This window comes from Carex rostrata, chromosome 11, assembly GCF_964058835.1.
Source record: "Carex rostrata chromosome 11, lpCarRost1.2, whole genome shotgun sequence".
Lineage (NCBI taxonomy): Eukaryota > Viridiplantae > Streptophyta > Magnoliopsida > Poales > Cyperaceae > Carex > Carex rostrata.
The window spans coordinates 7,400,148-7,426,830 of record NC_135928.1 but is presented as its reverse complement, the minus strand read 5'-3'; the positions used below and the strand labels follow the sequence as shown (position 1 = coordinate 7,426,830).

Here is a 26,683-nt window from a genome sequence, read left to right as displayed (position 1 = left end):
ACCATTTCCTCAAATTCCTCGAAACCCAAATGATCAAATGATGTGGTTATGCCAAAGAATGCAAGAACAACACATGTCCTTGGTGACAATGCAAGCAGGGATGGTTAGAATGGAAGGGACATTGAAGAATCATACCAAAGCCCTTAAGAATCTTGATGAACGCCAACAAAACCTCTCAAAGAAATTCATCAATCAATTTGGCGTGTCGTGTGGCTCAGTTGCTTCTCGTGGAGAAGAACCTGAAGAAGAACCAAACCTTGATGGTATTGATGAAGAAGATGAGGAAATGGATGAAGAAGCAGATGAATCCACTCAAGACCCACCCGCACAGTAGATCTACCTTTAAAATTATCTTAATTGCATTTTCAAAATTGACAATTTGATCTCTTTGCATGAACTATTAATGTTATTGTTGCATGTTTTAGTTATGAACTATAATGAGGTTTAATTCGTGTTTTAAATTTGTTGAACTGCTACAATTATTAGCTAGCTATGATTTAGATTGCTCAAATCTAGGGTTCAAATTGCAAAAATTGTGATTTTTAGGCATTTTTCTTCAAATCTCATGTTATACTATGCTTGCAATGTTTAATTTTGTTGAATTGCATGAATTGATTGAATTGACATATTGGATATTTGCTATTTGGTGTTAATGTGTATGAGATGTAGATATTTTAAATGTGGTATATGAATTGATAACTTGTTAGGGGCTATATTGCACAAAGTGCAAAATTGGATATCTTGAAGCCTTAATAAATTGTATTGAATTGTTTTGGATTGCATGAATTGAAATGGTTTATATACATGGTTTATGCATAATTGATGTGCATAATTTGATGTGATAAATTGAAATTGAAATTTCTTGCATGATTAGAGTTATACCCTCAATCATAGTTTATTTGTGAATTATCGTTGTTACATTGCTAAATTGAGGGGGAGTGCATATTTTGAGGGGGAGCACTTAAAATTAGTGCTAATTTCTATTCCCTTTCGTCGATTTCCAAAAGGGGGAGAAATTGGTAACAATTGCTAGATACACAAAATCAAAATTGAGTGAACCAAACTGGACAATTTTCGATTTATGCACTTACTCGCATTGTATGTTTTTGCAAATCGTCAAAAGGGGGAGATTGTTGTTCGTACAATAATCATTTTCGTCTATTTGACTAATTTGTAAAAACATACAATTATTGAATTTTACGATTTCTTCTATTTTAAGATTATGTAGGTCCAAGAAGAGTTGGAATTACAGAATGATACGCTTGGACTGAAGAAATCATGAAGACTTTTATCAAGAAGACAAATTGTAAAATCAAAGGTGGTAAAATAAGTTTGAGGATGTTTTTGCAGAAGTAAAACGTTGGTAACGTTTATAAAACGTTGTAACGTTTTTAATTCTGCCAAAAACACTTAAGTAAAAGATTGATTAAAAACACAGAAATAACTTAAAACGTTATAAGGTTTTTACAAAACGTTGCAACGTTTTAGGATTACTAAAAATGGCAGAAGCACTGGTGTACAAAACAAATAAAACGTTATAACGTTTTGTAAAAACGTTATAACGTTTTAGGATTGTCAGTATTTCAAATATAAAACGTTGTAACGTTTTCATAAAACGTTACAACGTTTTAATTAAATCTAAGCTTCAAACTGTTCCTGTTTTTGATCAAGATTTTACAGCACAAAACGTTATGTAACGTTTATAAAACGTTGTAACGTTTTTGAACCTTTTTGCTGAGCTGTCAGAAATCTAAACCCTAAATCGCAATTTGAACTAAAACGTTGTAACGTTTTGGTTCAAACAGCTCATTTTTGAGCTGACACTATAAATAGATGAGTGAGGTTTTCTTCTCACTTATCTCAGCCGACCCTAATTAATTCAAAAGTGATTTTCTGAGAGCTTAGCATACTCCATTGTTGTGAGAGCCTAAAACTTCAAAATCCCTCAAGCAACCTCAAACCTACTTCACCAATCTTGATATAGATTAGGTTAGAGTGATCTATTGAGTGTTTCTCTTGTGTTCCTAGACAATCGAGACCTTGTTCTCATCTCTTTGAGTTGGCCGTTTGATTTCCCGCTTGGTGTGTAAGGGCTCAACGGTTCACAAGTTGTAATCCTTTCGTATTGGGTAATAGGAAGGCGCACCTCACAAGGTTGCGAAGCCCCGGAGACGTAGGCCTTTGTTTTGCCGAACTCCGTTATCACCCCGCGTGTCAAATTTCTCTAAACTCATCTCTTTACTTTCAATTGCAATTTAATTTCAGTTTTTGAGCAATTAAAGGTGCCCCTAAGTGCAACAGATGCATTATAATAAAGTTAATAAATACAAATTGGTCCTCTATTTCCTCATAAAGGCTTTACAAAATAGATATCCATCAAATCTTTATTTAGTTTTTGAAGCTACAAAATTTCAAGTCATTATATTAAATAGTTATGTAGTCTCTTTAATATCTAACTAACTAGATGTTATTAATATTTTAATTATTTTTTATTGCTAATAGAGACATCAAAGAATTGGACAAAAATAAAAAGCAAAAAGTTGTAATTTTTTTTGTCTTACGTGTCTGCAAGCTCTAGTTGGTGGGTCCATACTTAAGGTAAGCAAATTATGAAAATAATTAAAAATATTAAAGGTTGAATTAGTAGTTGCCGAGTTAGCTTACGAGATGACGAACATATTAATATGATCATGTACAACTATAGGATTAGAGTCGGTGCAATTCCAATTAGACATATCCACAACACGGTTTAATTTGTTGATAGAATAATTAATATAAACTACTAACTTAACTAGAAAGCTACTTCACATTAAATTGAAAAGACTTCAACCTTTTTTTAAATCTAATTAGGAAAAGTTCCCATCTTATCAATTGACCTAACCCGTGGGGTTGATGTAATCAATGATCAGATTATATGTGGTATTCATTTTTGTCTCTGATGAGTTCTGTGTTTTTTGCATAGTGCCCAATCATTGTTTCTTGAAGCAAAAAGAATAACAAGTTATTGCATTAAGAATTTAATAAATATTCAAAAATTATAGAGGAGGGTTCTAATACTTCATATCTTTTATATCTCATCATATTTTTTATTTTTAAAGTTCAAACTGTCGATCTGAATCGCTCAACATGATATTCATATTAAAATATACTTAGAGACGAAATTTTATAATAAAAATATTACTATTTTTTAAGATGGATACAATATCATTGTTTTTGGACCGTTAAAAAACAATGATTTTCTACCCATTTTACATAAATAGTAAAAAAGTTTTCAAAAATTATAAAATTTCATCTCAAGTATATTTTAATATGGATATCATGTTGAGTAGTTTCGAATGACAGTTTTGAATGGTCTCATTTTTAAATTCAACATTTTCATGATAAATATTCTCTAATAATTATAATAGTAAGAAAATTTAACCACATCCTTGTCAATAATGAATGTACATATATTGACCATAAGTGTCAATTTTATTTGTCAAATGTGAATCTATGTATAATAGTTGAAACTTTTCAGTTTATATAGAGAACTATAATTTAAATTGAAAATTTTCAGTTTTGTCCTTAAAATTTTAATTTAAAAAAAAATACTACTAATTTCCTTCATAAAATGAATTATATAATACTTATTTATCTAACTTCTATCTCAATTTTCTTATTATGTCCCTGAAACATACGGCACCAAAAATGCTTTTGCTTATGATTTTTAATTTAAAAATGTCTTGGGTTGATCTTCCAGTGACATATTACAAAATTACCCTCGTCTATAGACAATCTAAACATGTTAGCTTGTCCTTCACGCTCTGATTAATTCATTTAAGTCATAGGTAAAGACAAAATAAGGTATACATATTTGGCGTATTTAGAACCAGTTAAGTTACGGCTGAATTGGGGCTTATTACTTAACCGGACTATGATTATCTTTTAATTACATTTAGTAATTGACGTGCGGCAGAGAAGTTGACCAGATATAAATGCTTCTCAAATTCTTCATGACCGTTTGATAAGAGTGAAATAGAGGAATATAATGAAAAATATATTTTTGCCGAACAAGAGAAGAAGTTAGTGGAATTAGAAAACTAAAAATAGTAGAATTGAATTTGAATTTTTGCAATCAAATTTTTGTTTTTTACATTTTGGTCTCTCCTCTATTTCTGCATTAGTCAGTTCTCTATTCTATAGAAAATGTGAAATAAAGGAATTAGTTTTTTTTTAAGAGATAGATTTAACTAGTTTATCAGTGTTTGTTCACTCTTCTACCATTAATCGAACACGACCAAAATAGTGAGGAATTAAAGTCTATTCTAAATTTCACTTTTCCTCACTATTTTTCTATTCCAATGATTTTGCAAATAACAAATGCAAGCAACATCAAAATAACTAGAACAGTTTTATTCCAGTGACAAAAGTATGAGGGAAATATTATGAATACATTTATTTGACTACTATACATCTTTTTTTTTCTCTTAACTAACCCTTCATTTCTACAGTAATAATTAATTATCTTGTGTGTATATTAGCATTCATTGAGTGGAATAATCTCAACCACTCAAAATATAAATTTTAGTATGATGGCCGTATTATAAATTTATAATCAATCTCTCCAAGACAACAGGAATTACAACTCAAAAGTAGTATGAAAATATTTCCTAAGAACGTGCTTCAGAAAAAAGAAAAAAAATGGGAGAGAAGAATGATCCAGTTGTCGAATTATATGAGTCGTGTATTAAAATGCGGTTTTGTTCATGTATTTGAAAGTTCACCGCATATTGTATATGTCATTACATAACGCATATGCATATTTATATGTGCAAATACATATACAGTTTTATTATGCATGTTAAAGATATATAGATAAAATAAAACTAGTTTATATCACAAGGGTTGTCTAGTATAGTGATTTGTGCTCTTTTATTCTTATAAATCAAGGATTGAAGTCTCCCACAACTCAATTCTTTTCAAGACCGCATGAAATATTATGTGTCCGCATGGACGGCTACATGAAGTATTATGCGTCCGCATGACCACATATGTGGTTTGCGTATGTGGCCTCAATTCAAATCTTTATATATGGCCTCATTTTGAGCTCGACATCAGACCGCACGCATATGCAATTTATGTGACTGTATTTAAAAACACTGTATATGGGTTATGGTAATATGCATATTACGGATCAACATGTGCTATGTATCTTTATCTCTAATTTTAAAGTTCAACCAACCAATCTGAACCGTCAAACATAATATTCATATCAAAATGTATTTGTAGGCTAAATTATATATATATATTTTAGAATTTTTTTATTATTTTTTTAGATAGGTAAAAAGTCGCTACTTTTAGATGATCTAAAATTTTCAAATTAAGTTATTTTCTTCTATCTAAAAAAATAATAAATAATTTCTAAAAGATAGAAAATTTGATTTGTAAATATATATTCATGTGAAGATCAATTTACAATGAACTGTTTGAACTTAAAGTGAAAATATGAGTGCATAGTACGGACTCTTGTGTAATATGAACCGTAGCCTCACTCCAATTATATTTATTTGTTCTAATAATATAATGGGAGAATTTCATATATGCTACTTAAATATTTACCATTCAAATTTATATAATTAGGTATTTATCATCTAAAAATCTAATAACTCGCATAATTAATAATTAGTTAGTTGCCAAGCTTCTATCTAAAAATACAAACTTATTTATTAAGTGATTAGTGCACAATATCTATAAAGGAACTTTTGTTGTATTCATTTATGGTTTTTTTATATATATATTTAATTAAAAGAGAGTTTTGGAGTACAAGTTAAGGAATAGATTGAGATGACACCAACCAAAAACAAAGAATCATGCACGAATCTTAAAGCGCACCATTAGTCTATCCTGTGGGTCCCGGGAAATCAAAACTCCTCCAAAGCGCACCGACCTTGTAGAAAGGCTGAATCTTTTTCTCCTCTTATAAACCCTCTGCTCTGTTTCTATAAGCCCCACTCAGTTCACGCCTCACATTCTCTCCCAAATCTAAACATTGCCTCTCATTGGCTATCCACGCTTCTCTCTCTCTCTCTCTGGCCGCCCGCGCAATTCCCCTTTTGAATTCCAGAACCTCCTTTTCTTTCTTGTTCGATGGTCATGCTCTGCTAACACATGCAACTTTTTTGTTCCACTAATTGTTCCCTGTTTCTCTCGTAGCATCATAGTATATATACACACATTGGTTTGCTTCTCTTGATAACACAAGAAGCAAAATTTCAAAACTTGGTAGTTTTACGAATCCAAGTTCTGTTCTTAGAACCTCTGTTTTTTCTCTACCAAGCGGGCGGCCGGTTGATTCTTTCCATTGAAATTCATTGTTCTTTTCTTTTCTTTTCCTTTTTCTCTTTCTTTCATTTCCCTTTTTGTGTGTGGAAGCCATGGAAGGTTCAAGAAGAAATAGTCCAGAGGGTAGCGATAGGAGAAGAGCAAAAGGTAAAGGAATGAAAATGACTGACTTACAGTTGCACCCGGCACACCGACCGCTCAAAAAGGTAAAGAGCCCCGAGCGGCAGTACCAGTCATCCTCCACTACCTCATCTCATCCTATCTCCTCCATCATCAATCCTATCTCTTCAACTGCTGGTTCACCTGCCTCTTCACCATCAGCTCAAACCTCTCATCCAATTTTCCCTTTTGCCTATGACACTACTAGTCACACCAATCAGCCATTTCTAGCACAGCCCGGTTCATATCCACCGCAACTGGTACAGAACCAACAAATGATATCCTTTGCTCCCAACCAGCCTTATCCTGCCCCTGCTGGACCTCTATACCCTCCTAATTTCTTCATGGGAGAGGGACCAGCGGCATCAGTGGCAGCACAACATCAGATACTTAATTATTGGAATGAAGCTTTGAATCTTAGCCCGCGTGGCCAGGTCAGCCGCCTTGCAGGCCTCGACAAGAGAGGCCTATATTACCCACCTCTCTTTCAGGGTCCACAAATGCTTCCAGCCATACCACCCCCTACGAAGCTGTACCGGGGGGTTAGACAAAGGCACTGGGGCAAATGGGTGGCTGAGATACGCATGCCGAAAAACCGTACCCGGCTTTGGCTTGGTACATTTGACACAGCCGAAGATGCTGCCATGGCATACGACAAAGAGGCATACAAGTTGCGCGGAGAGAACGCACGATTGAATTTCCCTGATCTTTTTCTCAAAAAAGGGAAAGACACTGGTGCAAGTTCCGGGAGGCGTGAAGTAACCTCTTGCTCGTCTTCATCGTCTTCTGCTCCGCCGACCCCGTGCGAAGAACACCAGACCCAATTTATAGTCCAAGCACAACCCGAACCCCCAATGCAAGCCCAATATGAAATGCAACAGGAATATGAGCAGCCCGTTTCTCCGGTAGGTTTGAACACCGGTGCAACAGGGTCGGTGGAGCCGAGCCAGGAGATGGCATGGGGAGCGGCAGAGGAAGAGTGGTTTAGCGCATGGGGCCCGAATAGTTATGTCTGGGATGATATCGACGGAGCAAACAATCTCCTTCTGCAATCGCGTCTTGCAAACGATGCTAGCCAGGAGCTTTCGGGCCCACTGCCAGAAGCAGGAAGCAGCGGAAATGAGGATACCAGTGGCGCTGGTTCTTCCTCCGGAGGTGGCGGTCAATCATTTTACCCTCCTCCTATGTTCATGTGGGGCGACTAGACTTGCCCTCTCTCCCCTCCCTCCCTCCCTCCCTCCCTCCCTCTCCCTCTCTCTCCTTCTCTCTCATTCTTTGGGCATGACTAGATGATCATTGGAAGCTACATAATTAGGTCAGGATAGATCACTGGTTGTGTTAATTTTTTTTTATACAACCAGTGAATTGGAAGAAAATTGGGGCATTGTTTTGGCTGCATTTTTTTTCAGGCCAAAATCAGGCGTTCCCGATCTTCTCCGATCGATAGCTTAGCTTCTTGCCAGGGGGAATTGATAGATTATTTGATATCTAGTACCCTTGAAGTGCTCTTGCTTCCTAGCCATTTTTTTTATTTGTTTTAATTCAGTGTGCTTTGGAGGGAAAATGGGTAGTGTGTTTGGATAATTCTGTAGAATCTAGTAATTAATTAGTAGTAGATTTCTTTATGTTAAAGTCTGAGTGTTTTTTATGTTATGGTAATTTTAGTTGCAAAGGTAGAAGGATGTAAAGAGGAGAGGGTTTTATGTTCTCCTCTTTTCATTTGTAGCTTAATTAATGACTTTGTATTAGTAATTTAGTATTAATGGAATCTATATCTTAAGAGTTTGTTATTTAAGCATCTCTCTTAAAGGATGTAATTCATGAAGTACCTTGCTGTGAATGGCCTTCTGTTTTGATAAACAAGACTGTATCAGTTATGTCAGGTACCAGTATCAGTCAGTGTCATGGACCAGCTGGCAAAACCAGACACCGACAATGTAGGCAGCGTTTAAATCTCAAATTTAGATTTTTGTTTTTCCTGTGTCATTTTTTCATGTTTAATAAGACTTTAAATCTGTCCAAATATAACGCCATACAATGAATTCAGATCAGATCATGTACCTGGCCCTGTCAGATTAGAGGCGGACCGTTCAATACAAGTATGCACGAATCTTAAAGTGGACAATTTGACAGTACTCCATGATAGTTCCAGTCATTTTTGGTACTGGTTCAAAGTCAATATTTGCTCGTCTGTAGAAGTACAACATGATTAAAGCATTATAATGTATTCAACGATGATATTAACAGTGAAAGCATCTAATAGAGAAACTCCAATCAGCAGTGGCAGACCGAGAATTTTCGTCAGGACAAAAAAATATCAAATGGTATTTAAATAGCTTATCGTATTCAAACCCATTAATTAATTGGGTACTCAATAAAAATACAATGTTTTGACTTATATTTTCTAATACCCTAACTTATAATTTCTGATCTTATAACTTATAATCAATATTATCAATCATAATTCAAAAAATTATTTTAATTTTAACACTAAATTTAACCCGAATTACAAATCAAAGATCCAAAGGGGGCAAAAAAATTTCCAAAGAGGACCAAAATCGATCGGTACCAACAGATTAATATATCACCACTAAAACTCAAAATCCAGGGGAGGGCGGCTGCCCCCCGGGGTGCTACAGTAGATCCGCCCTTGCCAATCAGCAGTTATGGCAAACAGTAATTGTTTAATCCATTTATATATATGACACAAGTAAAATATGCAGAAATAGAAAGTTATAATGAAAATAGTTACACTCAAAAGGAGTTCAGCGACTATCCTATCGATGGTATTTTAGTTTAAGTGTCATTGGTTCCAAAAAAATTTAAATAGGCTTCAAATGACAAATTTAAATTTTCAAAGTTCAAATTGATTTATTTTACAAGTGATGCGTTTACATGCAAAGTTTATAAATTTTGATTATATTTAATATCAACTATCAAGTAAAGCGGTGGAAAAAAATTCTAAAAGTTAATTTTAATACATTTTTTTTATGAACCGAGGACTTAGTGCAGTAGCACGAACGCAGGTTCAATTCTCGAAAATATCAACCCTTTAAAAAAATATATTCATTTTTTTATTTTTTAATATTAAATAACACTGAATATTTATAAATTTTGCATGTAAATGAACATGTACTTATAATTGATTTATAAACGTTCGAATTTGTTTTTTGAAGTCTATTCGATAGGTTTTAAAGATTAGTAATATATAAACTGAAATGCCTCAATATGTCATGATAGCCTAGGCCTGCAAAGGAATCGAACTTACCTCAGTTTGAATTTGAGTTTGAATAAGATTCGAACCGAATTAGTTTGATTTGTATCAGAATGAACTAATTTTGAATCAAATTAATTGCGAATTACAAATTTTTCGAATCGAAGTCAATCGAATTGCGAACTACAATTTTTTTTGGCAGCCCTAGTTATACCAATAGTTTATGCATTAGTTTTATTCGCGTGGGACAAAATTCACACGATTTCCTTTTATCTTTCACGAATTCACACTGATGGATTATGAGCCAGCTCAAGACCCCCTTATCTTTTACGCTACTAGATTGATTAAAATTATGGCATGGACCTAGTCAAATAGAACTTATTTCATTGTTAATTTGTTACGATGCTGAAACATTTTCCTATTATAAGTTGTCATTATATTAACAATTTTGAGCTTTGCTATAAGTTCGGTTCTTGCATTATTAAAGATTGATGGTTGAATCCATTAGTTGTATTATTTGATATTCAAACCTAAATAGTTTGCGAATCAATTTCGAACGAATTATATCTAGTATAATTTGATTTGAATAAGATTCGAACCGAACTGGTTTGATTTATTTCGGAACAAACTAATTTCAAATCGAATTAATTGTGAATTTTTTTCAAATCAAACTCAAATCGAATTACGAACTACCAACTTTTTGTGCAGCCCTATCATAGCATGATTAATTCCAACTCAGAGATAATTAGGTAAATATTTACAAAATTAAAATTAAACAAGTCCACTCATGTCCGGCAACAAATAGCAGTAATGGTCATCTGTCAGTGCATTTTGCATGCGTTGAAATGCCACAAGAGCTAGCCACTTCAAACAATGCCACCTCCCTGCCTTTCATTTTCATCTACTTTTGACATTAATTTCTTGATTGAGAAATCGAGAGAGAGAATCCACCCTAAAAAGCAAACCCTGTTGACTCTCTAAAATGGTCCCGGCTTACGTGTTGGTGTTGCTTTACCAGAGGTGTTGAAAGAGAAATTTAATTTATGCATGCAATTCGCGGTAAATTGGCCAGTAGTGGAAATACTTTGTTCTGTGCTGTACTATGAATAATTGAACCTCATGCCAGAATATGATACAGGTGTTAGGCCTCGAGTTTTGCATGTAATTCTATTGCCATGTAATGAGCACTGGTTAAGAAAACGTGTTTTAGTTCAACAGTGTGTACTGGCGACTATTCAAAAGAAATAATAAATTCGTTGACTTTCCTATGTATTTCTGTTCTTCCCGTAATTCTATTGTCAGAGATGGACTTCATCTCATCATAAACAAATATTAAATCTACTGTTTAGTTTAAAACTGAGATTAAAATAAAGAAGTACTGACTCAATATGGCAGCTCTACAAATTTGCGATCAGTAACTCCTCCACACTGGTGCTCCATCTTAAGATAGTTGATTTCTATATTTGAACTTTTGCTGCCATTTTCTCAGAGAAATACCTGGAAATATAAATCACTAGGGCTGCAAAAGAATCGAACCAAATCAAACTTACTCAGTTTGAGTTTGAGTTTGAATAAGATTTGAACCGAACTGGTTTGATTTGTTTCAGAACGAACTTCAATCAAATGAATTAATTGTGATTTTTTTTAATCGAATTGAAATCAATCGAATCACGAACTACGGATTTTTTTGGCAGCCACCAATAGTTTATGCATTAGTTTTCTTCACGCAGAACAAAATTCATGCGGTTTCCTTTTATCTTTTACCTTTCACGAATTCACACTGATGAACTATGGGTCAGTCCAAAACTCCCTTACCTTTTACGCTGCTAGATTGATTAAAATCACGGCATTGATCTAGTCAAATAGAACTTATTTTCATTGTTAATTTATTATGTTGTTGAAGCATTTTCCTATTATAAGTTACTATTATATTAACAATTTTGAGTTCTGATATAAGTTTGGTTCCTGCATTATTAAGATTGATAGTTGAAGTCATTAGTTACATTATTTCATATTTAAATCTAAATAGTTCACGAACCAATTTCGAACGAACTATATTTGACTTGAGTTTGAGTTTGAATAAGATTCGAATCGAACTAATTTGATTTGTTTCATAACGAACTAATTTGAATCGAATTAATTACAAACTTTTTCGAATCAAACTCAAATCGAATCACAAATTACGAACTTTTTGTGCAGCCCTAAATATAATGAAAGACGCATACTTAAAAAAGACAACAGTGCTAAAAATAAAAATGCACAGTGGAAACCAATAAGGCCCAGTTTCAGGCCCATGTTGAATTCCCTCCTATAGTTCGTTAGAACTTGTAGACAATTTAAGACCAATTATTCCCGGGCTCACTCAGCAATACAGGCTATAGTACCAATTCATATCACCTTTAAGTAACAAAAATTTTGAGTTTAGATCCGGATTGTCCGATCTACTTCGGCATAAATAGCAAAGGAATCCCGTGAACTCCACCTCGGGCTGGATTGGCCCGTATTCTGATCTGACGATCCGGGTCTAAAATCAAAATTTCAGTTACCTCAGACGATCTGGACTACAATAATATTTGTGCTTAGACCTCCATGGAGCCATGGAGGCAAGAAACGACGTGCATACAATATAGATTGGCATGCCGACAACAAAGGAATGATGCCATCCAACATGGTATAAGTTTCCGTTATTCGGCCATTTTGAAACGAGATGTCAGAAATTATCGCCTAAAAACTAAAAAGTGCATTAAGTAATAATTCCAAGTGTCCAACAACGAGCAGTTGTACAGAGACTTGCAATAAGAGATCAAAAAATGCCTCCCAAACTGTAAACCTTTTCTCCCATTTTTCCATAACCATTGAATTTTACTTTCTTACAAGAATACGTAGTAATAGCACAAAAGAAGATTAAAAAGGGAAAAAAAAAAAAAAAAAAACGACTTTCCTAGTCGTATCTATTGCTACATACCACTTTACCGAAAAAAGAATCACCCCGTAACCCATTATAAGCAATAAACCCAGCCGATCTCGTCTCATCTGAGCCTCCAATTTTCATGTACATTTGCGAAATGGGACCAGCAGGCCAGGTAGCTTCTTCTTAACTAACAAATAAGTACTATTCTCACTGCATGATGCCCATATATGTATGTATATATATATCTGTACACGCACAGGAACAGCCTGGCACAATAACAATTATACCCGAACTGGGAACCCAAAATTCTGAAAAGTTCTAATCTCACCTCCACGTCCAGCTGTGACAATCACCATTCCCCAAGCCGATCGGGTTTGTGCCGGTATGCCACTATTAAATATATCAAGTGCGCTATCAATAGCAACATTGGCATTGCTACTATTTCTCGGGCTACTTTTTCTTGAATTCACAATCTCCTCTGGCCATGTTGCCGTGGCACGATTGGTTTCTCCATTTGGCTTGAGACCATTCTTGTCAGGAGTCAGAGTGGGGCCTACAGTTGTAGGGGACGGCCAGACGACAGCAGCAGTTACGTCCTGGCAATGGAAGTACTCATAGGACTGTGTGGTAGTGATGGCACTGCCCTTGGTGCGGCCTGGTTCAGAGTCATCGTCATAACGCCACACATAAACATGCGAGTCCTCGCTAGCTGATACCACATACTTGCCATTTGCTGAGATGCATGCTGTTATCTGGCTGCTGGTGTTCCGAAACCCTGAGAGGAAATTAAGAAAGCTCAACTGCTGTGTGCTTTATGATTCTTTTCTTTTAGAAATTTGCAGAAGCCTCTACTTTGTCCCCAATTGCAAAGATGCCCCTGCATTTCATGTATATGCAAAACAAAAACACCCTACTTTGTAGAAAAATTAAAAAAAGGTAACCTACCATTAGTTTTAGCATTGGCACCATCAAGCAACATTAATTATAAGCTAAGGGCAAAATATATTTGACAAGATAATCAAGTATCTATTTACATTTATGCAAATATGGGTATTAAAAAACAATAACTAAACTATTTTCAATAAGGCAGTAATTCAAAATATGGATTAATTATTTGAAAAGAGCAACAGAAATAAGGCTAAAACAAATAAGTGGCATTTTATAAATTTATCCACCAGCACAAAAAGAGGCTTCTTTGGAAATGATGTAAAAAAAACAAAATTCTTAGGAAATAATAGAGTGTTATTTTGCATAATTCTCCTTGTTAATTTAAAGCTTACAAAGCACTTCTTTTACAGGTCACCCCTAATTGATATTATTGGCCTAAAACCCAGAAATCATCACATAATTAACTAAAATGAATACCAACATAAAGGCAATCTTTTACTGAGTGAGAGGGAAGGGGATTTGAGCTAATAATTCCAAGTCAAACTTCCTTTTGCAACTACAGACACAATCTTTGACCAGACAATTAGTAATTCAAAAATCCTGTTTTGGTCTAAAACCTAATATTGTTTGGTAGATTCAGCCCCTTCCCAACCTACTGCATCCTTAAACAAAAATAACATACACCAAATGATGTACCTTTAAGTTTGTGAACTAGGTCTATGCCATCAACTACCCTGATACGTGAATCAGCCGATGTTATAAGCACCTTTGATGAACTTCCAGGGGCAAACTGTTGAAGTAACAAGTTCATCTAATCAGTCAAAATGAACTTTCCTAAAATTAAATCATTTCATGAATTTACTATATTGAATACCTGGAACCCTGTAACTTTCTTCTGAGTTGACTTCTTTCTTTTATTCTGTAAGTCGATTTGGGTTTTCTGATGAAGCTTGTTATCTGAGTTACAAATATGGAAACAAAATCATAAGAAGCATATTTAAAAGATAACAGAAGAAAAACTATTAAACATCAATAATGGTAGGTCTTAATGGAATTTGTCATACCAGATGTATCATACATGTGGCAACTTCCTTTATGAGAACCGACCAGTGCACTCTACAGCAACAGGAAAAACAGAAAGCATTAAGGAAATTATATGCAAATCCTAGTAAAAAAAAAAAAAAAAATTTAAAAAAAAAGAAGTATTCAAAGAATATTCAAAAACCTGTCCATCAGGGGTATAGCAAGCCGCAGTGATAATTTCATGCAAATCTGCCCAGTCTACAACTTGACGGTCAGGAATGCTCCAGATGCGTACCTTCTCATCAAGGGACCCACTAATGAAGTATCTGTCATCGACTGGATTAAACTGGATACAGGTCACTGCATTAAATCAAATTAAAGGTACCATTACATGAAAGAATACATATATTATATTGCTCAAAGTCAACAAAAGTATATATGCATTACTAATAATGTCAATAGCTTACCATAATCACTGTGAGAGAACATTTTCAAGCATGTATTGCTTTCCATGTGCCACAGCCGAACTGTTTTATCCATTGATGATGATAACAAGTACTACATTAAAACAAAAAAGAATGTGTTTATTAATATCTAACAGTAATTGTTATAATAGTAAGTATGCATAAACATTATATTTCACTTTGAAATAAAAAACCATTAGAAGTATTAAACATACTGAAAAAAAATAAAAAATTTACCTGTGATTTAGACCAAGATAGGTCGAGCACATCATCAGAGTGTCCTCTGAAAGAACAAATCGGCTTTTCTGACAAAGCAAACACATGCTCTGGTACCATGATGTGATCCAAGCTTGCAGATTTCCTCCCACCCACACCCCTAGCGCGTCTCTTCTTCTCCCAGTGGTTATGATTCGCATCACCAAGGCCCAAACTCAAACCCGGCTCTGGGGACCCATTAGTGACCGCCGCAACAAATGGGTTGCAACTGCCATTACTCTCCCTCTCCCCAAAAAAATCCCCTTTCTTATCCAACTCTGATACCTCCCATATATGAATCACACAATCCTCTCCAGCACTTGCTAGGAACCTCCCATCTAAGCTGAATTCAATGCTCCAGATAGACCCGGAGTGTCCTTGAATCTCCTGGTTCAAATATAAGCCAGTGATTTCTCTGTGGGATTTCCCATAGTATCTAACCTTGGCCTTCTCCGGTCCATGGTGAACAGTGTGTGTGCTCCCATCCTGGCTATCATCAGTGGCCGAGCTTGACCTCCGGCCGCCTTTCTCAGATGATGTGTCCCGCTCGTCACTGCTTCGCCGGTCCCGGTGACTGCTTCCCATGGATTTTATGCCCTTGAACCAGCTGCCTCTCTTTTTCGTGCGTGCCGCATTGGTTTGGCCAGACCCATCCAATGCAGTGTTACTTCCAAGCATGTCGCCCTTCGTGTTGCTTCCAGAATCTTCCACATTTCTCTGCCGGCGCATGAGTTCTTGGACAATTGGCGACCTGCCGACACATAGTTCAAATTCCTCCATGGTGAGCTGGCGGCCTGTTCGCAATTCCCTCACACGGGATTCTTTGACCACAAATTCAGTTCCATTATCTAAATCTTTTATAAGACATTTTGATTCATCCTCCTGATCTTCACCTTTCCTTTCTCGAAATTCATCAATGACCTCGATGCTATCATTAGATGCGGTTCTCAACTGCACAACCAGTGGAGGCCTGGATTGATTGACAGGTGGCCAATTTACATTGATGGAAGAAACTGGGTCGACAGAGTTGTCGGATCTGGATCGACCCATCCACATGGCAGAAGGGGAAGAAGACCGGTACGTATCGTTACTATCGTACGAAACAGATCTCCCAATCTCAGCTTCATGTTCCGGTACCGACACTGGTAACCCAGTATAGCGGGTCAAAGACGGGTCATGAGAAAGACCAAGTTGCACCAGCAACCTCCGGCGTCGCTCCTCGACCGGCGCCGGCTCAGCGATCCAGACATCGAGGGAGGGAGGAGAGGAACGGCGGTGGGAGTGACTTCGACGGTGGGACCCAGGAGCAGAGTCATCATCAGAAGCTGAAGTTGAGGAGCAGGATGAGGAGAGGATCCGATCCAAGGACTCATAGAACAACTCCTCCTCGGGCTCTTCTTCCTCTTCTTCGCCTGTCCCCTCGGAATTGCTCATATCGGCGCCAGCATTCCAGTGGCAGGGGCAGGGGAGGGGAGCAGTATTGTTGGGATTGGTTATTTGTTTGTTAGTGGTTGGAACTTACAGCAGCACAGAGAACAGAGAACAGAGAGGTTTTGGAGCTTTTGATGCGGGTTTGTTGGAGATAACGGGTTGGATCGGGTAGACGGGATACCCGAGCAAGAAGAAGTTGGGATGAAGGGGAGGCTGTCGCCTGTTGTTGAAGAAAGGGTAGGAGAGTATGGATGGTAGTACTGGTACAGAGAGAGAAGAGAGAAGAAGAGAGAAGACAGGAGAGAGAGTAGATCCACCATCATCTTAACCGATGCGATTGGGATGCCTAGGTGTCTTTAAACTTCTTTAATTATCTTTTTTTCTCGTTTTCCTTAATTTCTTGTTTTTTTGCAATACCCATTATATATAGGGGAATTTCTCATGTATGCCCCTAAAACATATTGAAATTAAGTATTCCTCTAATACTCATAATATCATATTTACCCTTCTAAATTCAAAAATTCAAATTTATTCGTTTTTATGTTAAATATCATTTTAAATTAATAAAATACCCATTGTACTTTATTAAAAAATATATAAAAATATATATAGTACATTTATGAATAATTCAGTCTCTAATTAGTTGGTTTTTAAGAACAACTTATTTATTTTCCAACGTTTACACGGTACAATTTAAGAATATAATTGTATAAGCGTAAAAGTTTATATTTGTAAAATGACGGTCACAATAACTTCTTATGAATATCTAAATACACAAAATTTATTTATAAAATTTTCTTTCCTTTTTTATTTTCTTCCCTCCTGCTACCTTCTATGAAAGGTTCTAAAAGGATGTTAGACTCTTACAAATGAACAGAATAAAATTTACACAAAGAAAATTACAAATACTAAACTAATATTAGATGTTTACTGGATTTATTCTAATTAAGAGGGAATCTTATCTTACTTCATTCTATTAATTTATATCCATTTTCAAATTTTTAATACTTACCATTTCAAGAATCATCATTAAATATTATTCTAATGCAGAGATGTCATATAATAATTATTTATTTATTGAATTAACTCAAATATCATATCAACTTTTTCAAGATTTCAGTTTTAAACTCTGTCTTTTAAGCATTCAATTATATTTATTTTTTAATTATGATTTATTATTAATTTGATAAAAAATTATCATTTGCTCAACATTTTGCTAGGGAGTAAGAAGAGAGAGGGAGTACATTATTTTCCTGGTGACGCATGCTTTATGAAAAGAGTAAGTTAATTTTATTTTTATTTCATTAAATTCAAAATATGGTTCAAGAGAATATCGCACATTTTTAAACTAGCATTGAATTAGTACATTCAAGTAGGAGCAACGGTAGGCTTATGGCAAAGATAATCGAACATTTAATAGTTCGTCTCGCATATAATTAAAATTAATCTGTGTTATTATCCTTTGATATAAATAGTACTAAAAAAGTTGTACTATTTAAAAAATTGAACATCTCCTCCAATGTTACTTTGGTTTGTCTTTCACAATCATATACAATCTTCGACATATAAACTTATAAAAAATACACGTAAAATTCTGTCAACAAATTTTTAACCGTAAAGAATTGATTTTCAATGTATGTATAAAGCTAGTCAAATTTGCATATTATATTTGTTGATAATTTTGTAAAATGTTTTCTATATTAAATGAGTAAATTTTGTTTCATCGAAATATATACAATAAATAAAAGAGAACATTTAGTTTTATCGAAATAAACAGTTAAAATATTAATAACGCAAAAAAGCAATATAATAAACCTACACAATTCCTATATAATATCATAAATTTTCAGGGGTATTTGTAGAAAATACCACACTTGGGAGTATAGTATGTATTGCAACTAACTGTTTTATTATTTACCACTGGCGCTTGAATTGGGGTGAAGAGAGTAACTATTTTAACAGGACAGTTTAGCTTCATACAGCGCACAAATAACATACAGTGCTGTTTGGATTGTATCGGTCGTGCGCTGCATGAATTGAAAATAGCTCTGTTAAAATATTTTCCCGGTGAAGAGGACACAAGGAAATGAAATCAGTTTTAGTTTAGCGCCAATAAGCATTAACAGAAAGATAACACAATGGGTTTCTAGATGCTGCGCGTGGTTGGCTAATGACGCTTTTTAGTTTTTAGTTGCGACCATGCGCTCTTCTCAACCAATCAAATTCGGAATTCATGGGTAATTTTTATTCTTTCACGGCACACACAATAATTGTGATCAATCGGCGTTTGTTATCGTTTCCGAATAAGGTGCTCTTCACCACTTGTGCGAATTGCATGAGTTGACAGAGTCAACGGATGCCTTCCCTGTACAAAAATACAATTGACACACAACGCCACGATGTGAAATTTTTTCTTGAAAATAATTATATAATTATTTTAAACACAAATAGTATTTTCACTATTTTGTAAATTTTTCTAAAAAAAATTCAAAAATAAAAATTGGGTTAGGATTAGACAAATCTCCCCATAGAATAATGTGGCTCTGCCACCACCGAGTGTATCATTGTATGCTTTAATTAAAAAAAAATAGGAACTACATTAATTAAAAAAATAGGTCAAAATTCTTTTTTATTAATAAAATAGATTAGAGGAATAAAAAGGTCTCAACTTTTAATACAAATTCATATAATAATGATGTAATTCATTTGTTTTATATTTTACTTCGGTCGATCTTGTCTTGTTTATCTTTCATTTGGTATTATTTTATGTTTATAATTATCATGTAAATCGAAATTTCTTTATAAAATCAGTACTTAACATTTCATCAAACAATATTAACTAGTGCAAAAAAAACACTATTCTACTTCTATTTTATATAAATTATTTTAATATATTCTATCTTTTGAAACAAATTGTGAGTAGAGTTAAAATGCTTTGTTAGTTTTGTACTTATTCATGCTCTACATTATTATTATTTTTTGTTTTCAAAGTCCACACAGTTGATCAAGACCGCTCAACATGATCTCCATACTAAAATGTGCTTGGGAACCAAATTTTATATTTTTTTTAAATTTGTTTACTATTTTTTCAATTGACACAAAATCATTGTTTTTCTGGAGATTATGGACCATCCAAGAACAATGAACCGTACCTATCTACAAAAATAATAAAGAAGTTCCAAAAATTAGAAAATTTGATGTACATTTTAATATAAAGATCATGTTGTGTGGTTTGGATTTACCATTTGGACCGTCAAAATGAAAATAAAGATGTGAAATATAAATTGGAGCACAATTACAATGAGATCCTCATAAGTAACTCAAAAGATGTCTTAGTTTAGACCGTCTGATCAACTTTGACACAAATATTAAATAGGAGGATGATTCAAATGTCTCCATTTTTTGTGCCTGTCTTGCCTCCATTTTTAAAACGTTAATAAATCAAAATATAAAAATTAAACGTTAAAATAAAACTGTTAGATGTGATTTCTCTTATTTTTCCTATGTGCTCATAAAAAATTATCACATTTCAAATTTTTTTTTTATGTGAATCAATAAGTTGAAAAATTAACGTTTAGAAATTATCCATTTTAGTACATTTTTACAAGCTCTTGATGACAACCAAAACAAAGTTGAAATAACATAATTTTTTATACGTGTATAGATAAAATGATGTAGATCATATCATATACCGAAATTTTTATTAGTACCCAAAAATTATATAAAATTACTCAATCTACCCAAATTTGCGCAGAATCTCGAAAATTGCCCCTTCCGGTTACTAAATAGCCGGACTCTATCCTTCTTTCCGGTGATTTAGTCACCGGATTTAGAAAAAATTTATGGTTACTAAATAAGCAGAAAGTGGCCTATGTTTGACTGGTTACTAAATAACTTTTGTTTGTTTGGCTTTTTTTTTTTTTTTACAAAACAGAATATTTTAATTTTTTTATTTTTTATATTGAAATATTAGAAATGTTGAATATATATCTTTGAAAATGGATGGAATACAATATAATTTGATTTATTATAAAGACTGCAACAAATAATCCGAATCAATATTTTTCAGGCTGAATTTTTCACGGCTGTAAGAAAAATTAATATATTTCTTTATGTGTTATTGGAAAAAAATAAATACGTTTTGAATGTGAGTTATTGATCGCGGTTCAAAAGTCACTTCTAGGTAATACATAAAATATTGTGATCCTTTTAGTACATTTAATTTCTAAAAAGTTGTATCTATTTTGATAATTCTTTTTTAATACCAATCATTAAATAACTTAAAGTTTTTATTTATTTTTCAAAAATAGATACAACTTTTTAGAAATTAAATGTACTAGAAGGATGACAATATTTTATGTATTTTCTAGAAGTGACTTTTGAACCGGGATCAATAACTCAGAATCTAAGTATTTTTATATTTTTCCAATAACACATAAAGAAAATACTAATTTTTCTTACAGCCACGAAAAATCCGGCCTGAAAAATGTTGATCCGGATTATTTGTTGCAATCTTTCTAATAAATCAAATTATATTTATTCCATCTATTTTCAAAGAAATATATTCAATATTTATAATATTTCAATACAATTTTTTTTTTTTAAATTTCTATTTTGTAAAAAAGAAAAGAAAAAAAAAAGCCAAACAAAAAAAGTTACTAAGAAACCGGTCAAACATAGGCCACTTTCCGGTTATTTAGTAACAGGAAATCTTTTCTAAATCTGGTGACTAAATCACTGGAAAGAAGGACAGAGTCCGGTTATTTAGTAACCGGAAGAGGCAATTTTCGAGATTCTGCACAAATTTGGGTAGATTGAGTAATTTGATAGAATTTTTGGTTTTATTTGACTTTTAAATTTAAAATTTTTGAGCTATTAATGTATTTAAAAAATGAAGGCATAATTAAGACACAAAAAATGAAGGTATTTGAATCCTCCTCACTTAGGGCATGTTTGGCAGACGGAGGGGAATGGGATTGCAAAATTTTTTAACTGATTTTTATTGTTCACGTGGGAAAATAAAAATTCACTCTGAGGCCCTGTTCGGCAACAAAACACAAGTTACCGTTCACGTGGGAAAAAAAATATTCAGTTAGATTGAATTTTTTTTTCCACGTAAACAGTAATTTTCAGTTCAAAAATTTTACATTCCTATTCCCTTTGTTCTGCCGAACCCATCATGAATTTTTTTTTCACATGAACAGTAATTTTTTTACTGCAGCTGAATAAAAACTAAATAAGCTATCTAACTTCAAATTTAAACTGAATTTATTTAAATTCTGATCGGACAGTCCCATCCAACTCAAATTTTAAATTATTTTAGAGGATCCGGACCTTACCAAACGAGAGAACAACATTAAAAGATGCATGACCTCATGTCATGTATTCACCTAACGACATGATTGAAATAAATATCAAAAAGCTAGAAACATCATCAACCTAGTAGAATGCAACAGGAGCATGCCAAGCGAAATAGAAGACACTGCAAGGCAAGAAATGCGTGAAGAGTGCCTAAAACTTTATTTATTAAAAAGTCATAGATGACTTACCTAAATATGGATAGAGGGAAGCTAAAAACACCACTAATATTTAGTATTCTTTTTTGGCAATGCTTTGATGTGCTTCCGAATTTTTTATTAACACCATTTTAAAAAAAAAAACACCACTGAAATTTGAAAATTCAAAAATACCATGACCTCCAATTTAATCTGTGGTTTCATTTTTGAGAGGATGCAGATTGAATTGGAGGTCCCCTAAAAATCTAAATATCAGTATATTACAGTGCATATCTGAGTTTTTGGGAGGCCTCCAATTCAATATGCTTCCCTTCAATAATAAAGTTGCATATTGAATTGGAGATCCTGTTTTTTTTTCGAATTCCTCATAATTTTTGGGTTTTTTTTTTTTTTTACGTCGGTGTTAATAAAAATTTCGGATGTGCATCCCTTGCTTTATCACATATATTTAATCATTTTTAATTAATTAAGATTTTTAATAGTCAAGTAAAATATGCAAAATCCAAGAAATGGTATAAATGGTGGACAAAGAGGAAATACTATATTTCTGGTAGGATTAATAAATGATATTAGCATAGAAACCATGCACTGTGCTAAAAAGATTATGAAACGCCAAATAATTTTCAGCGGTGATAAATAAGCTAATTGTCAACTTCTGACCTATTTTTTTTAAAATATATTTTTTGTTACGTTTTTTTCAGAAAAAATGACAAACATACACTTATGATTAAAATAATTATATAATTATGTATATCTTACAAATTTTGTTCTATCCTATTTTATTTTTGGTTTTTGCCTCTGTGTTTGTCAGTAGGAAATTGGAGATGGTTGGATGCTAGGTTAAATTCATCCGATGCTCGTCAAAATTTGTGCTAACAACTTTATAATTTGTGCATATCAAATGCATATAACTTTTTATGTAGATTGAACGACTCTGATTGTACATGTAATTGAATTATGAAAATATACTTGTGTATAAAATAATTATATTACTATGTTCAAATCAAGGTTTTAATTGGAGACTTGATTAATATTTATATTCTAATTGTTGGGCTCAGCTAAGGAGACATTTATTTCAACAATTAAATGTGCAATATTTTGATTTCTACGAGATTACTTATAGCATGTTCTGTATGAACAATTTTGTGCGTGATCCTAACTCAAGCACGCATATATTAAATGTGTTTATCATTTGAACTTAATAGTTTTTTTAAATATTATATCTAAAAATATCATAACGTTAATCATGTTCGACTATATTAAATATCATAATTATGTAATCATGTTCTACTATATTTTTTTTAACTCATCCCATCCTATTTTTTTGCTCTACCTACGTGCTGAAATTTTTATTTGTATCATATTAAAAATAAATAAAAAATAAACCAAAACACTTCGGGGATTTCGAAAAATACCAAAGCCTCAAAGTCAAACTGCAGCTTCATTCTTGAAGAGCACATATTGGTTCGGAGGCCCCTCAAAAACCTAAATATATTTAATATTATAGTGCATTTTTGAATTTTGAGGGACCGCCAAATCAATTTGCGGCTCCAAAAAATGAGACCGCACATTGGTTAATTTGAAGGCCCTGATACCCCAAAACATAATTTTTTGATTTTTTTTATATTTTTTAATATGATATAAATAAAAATTTCGGACCTACGTGTCTTGCATGTAAAAGTCGTTGCTTACATCAAGGTTCTCGTTTTGTTTTTGTTAACCAAGTTGTGATTTATTAACAGCGGTCAATTTAGCCAACAATTGGTAGTAAATTAAATAAAACCTTTTTATCGATCAGAGTGAAGATCATTTAGGTGAAAAAACATTAATCATTGGGTTGTTTACAATTCTTTAATTAACCTATATATTTGACAATCCAAGTGCTAATTCCTAGCTAGCACCAAATGTTGATAACCGTGCAACGGGGGCTTAATTTAAATTGTAATACTACGACGATTCTGAGGTAAAAACTTGTGCTGTTGACACAGTAATAAAGTATTAAATTTATATTAAAGGAGTATCTGAATGGATAAAGGATTGTCGAATGATGTTTCCACTATTGATATATATATTAAAAATTTAAACATCTCCCATTTGTACTTTTCACATCAGAGTGTCATGTCATGGTGAGGATAATGGAAAAAATTTAGGTCAAAATAAAAAGTTATTGAAAGTAAGTATTCATTAGTAAAGTATATATATTATAGAGAACTGCATATATATTGCAGAATTTTGTATGCGATATGCTAAATAACTAAAAAAAAATAGTCAATTAAACTAATGTGTAATCTATAAATTATAGTATTATTGTATGAGGACTGAGGAGGGATCAACTTACATCTTTTTTTGGTGACACCGGATTACACTTTGCATTTTCAAAATTTCAAAGTCCAAACAGTTGATTCAAATCGTTCAACATGACAGATACATTAAAATGTGCTTGCAGATCAATTTTTGCATATTTTTTTTTACTATTTATTAAGTATTTTACAAAATCGTTGTTTTCAGACTATTGAATTTTGTATCCATCTTAGTAAATAGTTAAAAAAAATGTAAAATTTGATCTGCAAGTACATTTTAATATATTAATCATATTGAACGGTTTGGATCGACTGTTTGTATTTTGAAAATGTAGGCTATAATCCGACATAACCAAGAAAAGGTGCAAGTGAATCCTTCCTCATCATGAGGAGAGATTCACTTACAACATTTGTAAGTTACATCATCTTACAATAATTTGGTTTTGTAATTTTTAAAGATCAAAACCGTTCAACATGATATATATATATATATATATATATATATATATATATATTAAAATGTGCTTGGAGATCAAATTTTATATTTTTTTGAATTATTTTACTATTTATTAAGTATTTTATAAAACTGTTGTTTTTCAGTGGCTTAGAATTGTCTAAAAAGAATAATTTTGTAAAATACTTAATAAATAGTAAAAAATATATAAAAAAAATATAAAAGTTGATCTCGAAGCACATTTTAATACAGAGATCATGTTGAATGATTTGAATCGACTATTTAAACTTTAAAAATAATAAAACTGAATTATTGTAAGATATTATAACTTACAAATGTTATAATTGAATTTCTCCTCTTAAATAATTTAAGTTTTCAAATTTCCTTGTATATGCACCAGTGCCACTAATTTTAGGTGGATCTTTTAAAAAACTAGAGTATAATTCTGATCAAAATAGATTTCTTTATTCTGAAGTGAAAAAAATAATAATCTTTAGTCCAGTAGTAAATAACAACATCTTCAGTTTAGATGGATCTTTATTAATATTAAATAAAAGATGAAAAATTAGATCTTAATCTTTCAATCTAAAAAAAATTAATATTTGAATGGAACTATCGATCAAAAGCTCTGCGTGAACGAGAGAAGAAAGAGTTTGACGAAATTAGACGAAAAAATAAAATCAATCCAACAAAATACGATAATTTTTTTTTTAATATGTCGGATATTAGCAGGATAAAGAGTAATGTTCTGAATTAAAAAAAAATTGAAATTGAAAAGCTGAATGTTATTCTAGTTTATTTTTCAAACCACAATCATCGAATTTCCTGGACCAATGTTAAAAGTTCTCAAAGATTCTGCAATTTTTTTTTTTAAAAATTGTTTAAAACATTAACTTTTAAAAAATTAATCAAGATTGTTAATCAATACAAAAAAGTTGCTAAAAATAATGAAAATGATGGATTAACATTCTCCGGAAGTAAACCCTGATCATTAGCATCAGGATTAGACTCAAGTAGAAAGAATGAGAGAGAATTGATCCCTTTGTTGTGATGTTTATATTTATATATGATTTTCTATATAACTTAGAATAAAGTATTAAGATAATGTAAAAAAATAATTTTTATTTTTTGTAAGAAAATTTTATAGAATTGATCTCTAATTATATTTGATTCTCATAATTTGAAAATCTAATTCCTCCTAATTAGTGTATTCTCCATATACAGGGGCGAACCCACATGGATTTTGAGTTTTAATGGTGATCTATCAGTTTTAATTCAGATTAAATTTAAAATAAATTTATTGAATTATGATTGGTAATTAGAATAAGTTAAAGCATCAGAAATTACAAGTCATAATATTAGAAAATATAAGTCAAAGCATTGTTTTTTTCATCAAGTACTTAATTAGTTATTTAAATCCAATTTGATATTTTTTTACCACATCACAAAAATTCTGAATCTGTCCCGCCATATACTCTTATATGTTATCACTAGCATTAGATTATTATTATTATTATTATTATTATTTTTAGATGAGCTTGATGGCATCTACGTACCTAAGCATGGATTAAAAAACAAAAAGAGATATATAGAGATAAAAAGGCGAAGCATTCGTGGAAGTCTCTCACACCAACTAGATTACAATTATTTGCAAATTTGTGTTGTACAAGATATGTAAATACAAAAAAGGTTTCAAAAAAGGCAGAACAAAAACAGTGTCTGTATCAATGTCAATTAAATATTAATA

General features: G+C 32.7%; 2 protein-coding genes across 3 annotated transcripts; one reads left to right on the top strand and one right to left on the bottom strand.

The window, feature by feature from the left end:
• The first annotated feature begins 5,922 nt into the window (after window positions 1-5,922).
• LOC144562246 (ethylene-responsive transcription factor ERF054-like) lies at window positions 5,923-8,091 on the top strand. The gene has a single exon (XM_078311438.1). The coding sequence runs from the start codon at window positions 6,414-6,416 to the stop codon at window positions 7,683-7,685; it is 1,272 nt and encodes a 423-aa protein (XP_078167564.1). The 5' UTR covers window positions 5,923-6,413; the 3' UTR covers window positions 7,686-8,091.
• A 4,417-nt stretch (window positions 8,092-12,508) lies between these two features.
• LOC144561513 (uncharacterized) lies at window positions 12,509-17,008 on the bottom strand. 2 transcript variants are annotated; one of them, XM_078310479.1, is made up of 7 exons: window positions 15,218-17,008; window positions 14,984-15,074; window positions 14,719-14,876; window positions 14,558-14,609; window positions 14,368-14,450; window positions 14,190-14,283; window positions 12,509-13,380 (listed from the first exon to the last, which is right to left on the bottom strand). In XM_078310479.1, exons 1-7 carry the CDS (start codon window positions 16,667-16,669, stop codon window positions 12,887-12,889), a joined length of 2,424 nt encoding a protein of 807 aa, XP_078166605.1. In that variant the 5' UTR covers window positions 16,670-17,008; the 3' UTR covers window positions 12,509-12,886. The 2 variants fall into 2 exon arrangements, with proteins under 2 accessions (XP_078166605.1, XP_078166606.1); XM_078310480.1 differs by having other exon boundaries at window positions 12,509-13,482; window positions 15,218-16,950.
• Window positions 17,009-26,683: the final 9,675 nt, after the last annotated feature.